At 61.6% G+C, this 6,000-nt stretch overlaps 1 protein-coding gene across 6 annotated transcripts in view; it reads right to left on the bottom strand.

The window, feature by feature from the left end:
• ADAMTS14 (ADAM metallopeptidase with thrombospondin type 1 motif 14) overlaps positions 1-6,000 on the bottom strand; it is an 83,551-nt gene continuing 77,551 nt past the window's right edge. For 4 of the 6 annotated variants that reach the window (XM_051823819.2, XM_051823814.2, XM_051823816.2 and 1 more), the window contains exons 20-22: positions 4,092-4,221; positions 3,592-3,702; positions 1-1,885 (exon numbers count right to left, since the gene is read on the bottom strand). In XM_051823819.2, coding sequence (XP_051679779.1) covers positions 1,410-1,885; positions 3,592-3,702; positions 4,092-4,221 — 717 coding nt within the window. In that variant the 3' untranslated portion in view covers positions 1-1,409. The remainder of the gene's footprint in view (positions 1,886-3,591; positions 3,703-4,091; positions 4,222-6,000) is intronic. The other 2 variants (XM_051823815.2, XM_051823818.2) reach the window with 1 other exon arrangement.

The following is a 6,000-nucleotide window of genomic DNA, read 5'->3' as shown; positions in this document are numbered from 1 at the left end:
CAAGGTTAATAAATACACGTTTACAGGTCTGGATGTCCAAGGCACAAGAGTTCCCACCTGCAGGTGGGCCAGGCCCGCGCCCACAGGCAGAAGCACGCACCCCGGCATCCTGGGTAGGGGCAGGGCAATGGGGAAGACAGCACCCGAGGAGGCCGCGGCACCCTCGGGCTCCAAGGGGATGCAGGCCAGGGGCCTGCCGCTCCTCTTCCTCCAGCTGGCTCAGAACAGCCGCTGCCCTGGGAAAGAAGCACCAACAAGCCTCCCCGGGCCCCTCTCTGAGTGCACACCCTGAGAGTGAAGCCCTAGGAGGCACCCTGAGAGCTAGAGGGTCTAAGGCTGCTGCTTGCCCCTCACAGGTGACACAGAGGGAGGCTGAGCCAGGCAGAGGCCCTGAGCCCCGTGGGTCAGTGTGACCTCCCCACCTGGCCCTGGGGCAGACACTGGCATCTGCCTTGGGCCCTCAGCCCTGGTGACCCTTGTCATCCCCAGGCCTGGCTCCAGAGTTGGAGCCAGCACTTGCCCCGCCCCTCAGAGCACCACACACCTGGGCCCCACTCAGGCCAGGCAGGAGTAGGCCCGGACTCCGGCGGAGGCTGCGTCTGGCAGGGAGCATCTTCCAAGGGGTCCAGCCTGAGACCTCCCATCTCCTCTGTGTCCAGTCCCTTTCGCCACCCAGAGTGATGACCGAAGTTCCCTTCCTGGTCCTGCCAGGGGCCAAGCACCAGCGTAGAACCCCACAGACAATGAGCACTTGGGGTCCAGGGGGTCCTGAGCCTCCTCGGCTGGGAGGCCAGCCTGTAACCTGGAGTCACCAGAAGAATGAGAGGCGACGTCTGTAGGGCAGGATGCGGCCACGGGTGCTCCCAGACTCCACTCCCGGCCTCAGCTTGTGGAGCTGCAAGGAGCCCTTGGCCTCCTACCCACACCAGCCTGGCAGCAGGGAAGGCCCCCTGCCCCCACCCTCAGCCTGCTCTGTGTACAGCCTCCCTGAACCCCCGCCCCTGCTTTGCCTTTCTGGGGCATCCACTGGGATCCCCACGAGTTCTGGAGAAGCAGGCAGCCCAGACGGCTCCCAGTGTGGGTTTCAGACTTGCCTGGACCAGGCTCTGGGTGGGGGGGCAGCAGCTGGCCCTCGGTGCAGGCCGGAGGGACACACGGGCCCCGGGAGGCCCAGCCCCTGCTGGGCCACTTCTGAGGTATCTCGGGTTGGAGCTTTCCCTGATCATCCTCTCGCTCCCACCCCTGTCACCAGCAAAGAGTGTCACGGCCCCACAGGAGAACAAGAAGGAAATAACTTAGAAGGAAGTCTGTGCTTGGCCCGCCCCATTGCATGTCCCCTGAGCTGGGGCGCTGGGGGTGCCGAGGGGCACAGCATGTAAACGTGACTGGCAGGCCAGGCCAGGCTGGGCTCATGTCACTGGGGAGGTGGTAGGAAGGCTGGTGCCTCCATGTGTCGGGTCCTCCCAGGGCTGTCCTGTAACCTCAGAGGCTGGCACAGGTGCCCGGGTCCAGCCCCAAGGCAGTGCCTGGGGAGTGGTAGAGAAAAGGTCCCCAAATTCTCCAGGGCTCAGTTTCGGGGAAGCAGGGCGATGTTGGGTGACTGCAGAGCTCGCATCCAGAGGTCCTGGGGGCTCTGTGGATGGACTGTGCTGATGGTCATCTGCTCCCACCGGTCCTCCGGTGGGCACCGCAGCACCTGGGGAGGGGCCGCCAGGAGTGGAGGAGGAGGGTGGTGAAGCCGGGCTGGGGTCTGGGCTGGGGTCACGGGCTGAGGCCTTCTTGGTGCAGGAGGCACAGCATAGGCGGTGGTAGCCGGGGATGGAGCAGTAGCGATCAAGCACTTGCATCTGGCAGAAGATGGACCGGTCCCCCACGCAGGGCTCTGTTGCACACAGCAAAAGGCCTGTCAGCAGCCACGCCTCCCTCTCACCCTTGCTGGGCTCACCAGAAAGCACTCCCCCCTCAAGCCGGGCAGAAGAAGGGCGGGGCCTCAGGAGCAGCAGTTCCCAACCTGGGAGCCTCAAAACCGGGCATCAGCACCACCCAGAGGTTTCCTGGGAAATGCACCCTCTCGGGCCGTGCAGAGGCAGAAGTTGGGGCAGCACTGCATTTCAACCATACCCTCCAGGTAATTTGTGCACAGAGGAAAGGTGAGAACCACGGCCCTACGCAGTGCATCCTCACACGCAGCTGCACCCTGGGATCCCAAGGGAGCTTCACAAATGGCCAGTGCCCACCCTTGGCCCAGAGCCCAGGCAGCCTGGAGCATGGTCTGCACATGGGGCTGCCGCAGGCCTCGCCTCTCCCAATCGATCGGAAGGACCTGACCCACTCCACCCAGAGTGGACGCCCGCGTGTGTGAGAAGCAGGTGAGATGCCTGCCCCCGGTCAGCACACGCGGGCAGCAGTATGCCCTCCACACAAGACTTGCGATCAAGACTTGCAGGGTTGGGCTCGAGGCCAGGCCCTCCCACTAAAAAAAGGTCTTGGACAAGTCACTGAAGAAACACCAGGCTAATGCTGACGCTTGCCGATGAATCGTAAGTTAGCGTTCATACAGTGCCTGGCACAGAGAAGGACTCGCCATGCTAACATCACCTACAAATGCTTCTGTGCGAAGTCCAGGTTGCTCTTTCCAGACTGAAAGAAAGGTAGAGCTCTGCTTTCCCTGAAGTGTTGAGAAGGAGGGAGGGAGGGAGGAGGGAAGTGTGTAGGTTGCTGGTTTAGAACAGATCAGAGATCGGAAGGCCATGGCCCCTAGAGGGCGCCAGAATTCTGGGTCCAGAACCACCTTCCTTTCCTTGTGGGAGGCAGAGGAGGCAGACCCAGCAACTGGCCGGCCTGAGGCTGGGCAGGCAGCAGGGAAGCAGCGAGGTCAGAGGGCCATGGGACCCTGTAGTTCTACAGATGAGGTCACAAAGCTCAGAGAGGCACAGCGATTGCAGCAGGTCACACAGCCGATGGCCTCCCCACCAGGGGTCAGGCTCTCGTCTTTCCATTGCTCACCTTCCCAGACCTCAGGAGGGTGGGAGAGGGAAGCAGAGGCAGGGCCTGGGAAGGGGGCCCGCACAGAGCCTGGCACCTAGCAGGTGCTCAGAAGTCTTCATCCAAGGCTGGGCAAGCGGAGAGCTGGGAGTGCCGGCTCTCACGCAGCAGGGACCCTGCCGCCCTCCCCACAGCCTGGGCCGCCTTGGAGCACACCCCTGCTTATCCAAGAATCGCAGAGTGAGCTACGGCTCAGAATTCCGAGCTCCAGGGGCCAGAGAATTCACGCTCTGCATTGCTATGACAGCGCACTCACAGGGGGCATCCGGGGTGTCACATTGTCACCAAACAGGGCGGTATCTCCAGATTAAACAAGGAAATGATTGCCCGTGGGTTCAGGTCAGACTCAGCCACCCAGTGAGTGCGGGCGGCATGCTGGCAGTGCTTCAGAGCTGCAGGCACGGGGCCGCGGACCAGCCCAGCATGGGCCCTCCTTCCCTGCCCCTCCGAGGACTCTGAGGCTCGGGGAGGCTGAGCCCACACAGACAGGTGCGAGCTGGGTCTGCCCTGCTGCTCCGCCCACTTGGGGAGCGGGGAGGTACGCACCTGCCAGTATTTTGTCCGTGGGAGGTCGGGGCCCAGAGGGCGGCACCCACGGCTCTTCTATGGTCACAGGCTCCCGGGTATCAGCCTTCACTGTGGCGTTCGGGAGAGTCCCTGCAAGTGGGGAGAGGCAGCTCTAGCCCGACTGGCCCTTGGCCTCCAAGGTCCATGCAGCCGCGGAAGAAGCCAGCTGTGTGATGAAGACAGCTGTGGCTGTGAACTTGTTTGTCCTTTGTCCCAACACTACACAGAGCGACAGGTGCTCACACAGCATCTGCAACGTTAGGGGCTCCGCGGGGCCTAGGGATGATGTGAAGCAGACAGGAAGGCACGTGCAGGTTGTTCGCAAACACAAGACCACACCATTCGTACAAAGGACTGGCATGCCCGCACCAGTCCCCTGAGGACACCTCGGGCTGGTTTTCTCTGGGATGTCTAAGGGGCCGGGAGGCAAGACTGGGCTGGGTGTTGGGGGGCGGGCTCCCGTCGCCCCACCTGCTCACCTCCACAGCGGGGCAGGCTGCAGATCTGCACGGTGTCCGGCTTGACCGCCTCGCACTGCCCGAGACTGTTGGCGCTGCTCCGGCACACCACCTGCCGCTGCTGGATGCCTTCTCCGCAGGTGACGGAGCACTGCCGGGGGCGGGGCAGGTGGAGGGAGGGACAGAGGACGGGCCGGTGAGCTCACGGCCCAGCCCACGCGAGGACAGACAGCACACAAAGGAGGGAGCCCCATCTTCTCTGCACCAGAGGGACACGCAGCAGCCCTGAGTAGCCCCACCAGGACCCCACACCTGGAGCCAAACACGGCAGCAAAGAGCCGCAGCTCCACGCGTTGGCTTGAGAGGGTCCTCCTGAGCCCCATTCGAGCTACTCTCCCTGCACCCACGGGTCCGCTCTGTGCCCGTGTTCTCGGGTGCCTCGGGGCTCAGGCCACAGGCCCCCATTGTCACGCACTGCATGGTGTGACCAGGGCAGGTCCCTTTCCTCGATGACACCCGGACAGGATGCAGTAGGCTGTGTTGTCACGTCACCGCGTTGCTGCTCGGTTTCTAATTCTGGAGACCAGACAGCTGGGGACAGGGTCTTGGGGGCCCTTCTAGTTTTGACACCCAAGGATCTTGTGACTCAGCGACCCCACACCAGCCCACAGGCCCTGTCCACAAGCATCTCCTTCCCCGAGAGGGGAAGGTGTGGGTGCCACCACACACACTGTCCCCTGGGCTGCCCCGTGTGTAGGCCCTGTTCACAGCCTGCATGGGGAAGACCCCGCAGAGCTCCTCTCCCGACAGCCCAAGCCAGACTGAGGGCCAGGGCCACACAGCCCGGAGAAACCAGTCAGCCCGCCGCCAGCAGCAGTGGCAGTGGCGACTGGCTTTGGGTGCCTTTTCCAGTCTCACGGGGGCCAACAGTTTCCACCAAGCCTCGCCTCATTTGTTTCATTCCTTTGAGGCTCAGCAATCTGTCTGTATCAGAACAGACGAAGCTACAGATTACAGAGAAGCGTCTAAAACCTGCAGGCGCTGCATGGGCATTTGGGGTCTTTGAAAGCTGCCATCACTGTGTGATATTCCAAACACACAGAAAGCACGGAGGGCTGCCCACGAAGGCCTGTTCAGACATGGCCAGCACGTTAACAACCCAACCTCGGCACACTGCCTGACACCGTGGTTCAGGGTTCTCAGCTTCTAGAGGGCAGCAGGTCACACTGTGGTATCCTTTTCCAATCCCCTGCAGAGGGACACCTAGGCTAGTGCCTGGTGGTTGCTACGACAACCGGCATGGCTGTGCTTGCTTCCTTGAGCAAATGAGGTTTTAAAAATCAGGATAAAATCTCCCTCACAAGGTTCATCATAATCACATAAGAAAATGTAAGTTGGTGGGATTAAGTACAGTCACATTACTGTACAACTATCACCACCACCTGTCTCCATAGCAACCACTACCACCGCCCATCTCCATAGCAACCATCGCCACCATCTGTCTCCATAGCGACCGCTGCCATCCGTCTCCATAGTGACCACCACCACCACCCATCTCCACAACTTTTTCTTCTTCCCAAACTGGAACTGCAATGCCATTAGACACCAACACCCTCCTGCCTCCCTCCCTGCCGGCCCCTGGCCACCACTGTTTTATTTTATGTCCCTGACTTGCGGAGGGGCCTCACATCTGTGAACTCCTGCACCACTTGTCTGGCTTCTTCCACTTAGCATGGTGTCTTCAGGGTTCACGTCAGGCAGGTGTTCAAGAGAAACCCAAGACCCAGGAAGGCTTCCCTGCGGCAGTCTCTGGGGCCTAAGCCGTGCACCTGCAGGGCTCCACGGCCTCACCACCCACCCCCTTTCCTACTCCAGCCCCCAGCAGAGGGGGCTTCTGCAGAGCTGCCACAGGGGTTTCTGAAGCCAATGA

Source organism: Oryctolagus cuniculus, chromosome 15 (assembly GCF_964237555.1).
Source record: "Oryctolagus cuniculus chromosome 15, mOryCun1.1, whole genome shotgun sequence".
Classification (NCBI taxonomy): domain Eukaryota; kingdom Metazoa; phylum Chordata; class Mammalia; order Lagomorpha; family Leporidae; genus Oryctolagus; species Oryctolagus cuniculus.
Note: the sequence above shows the minus strand (reverse complement) of the source record. Positions and strands in the feature narration are given on the sequence as shown.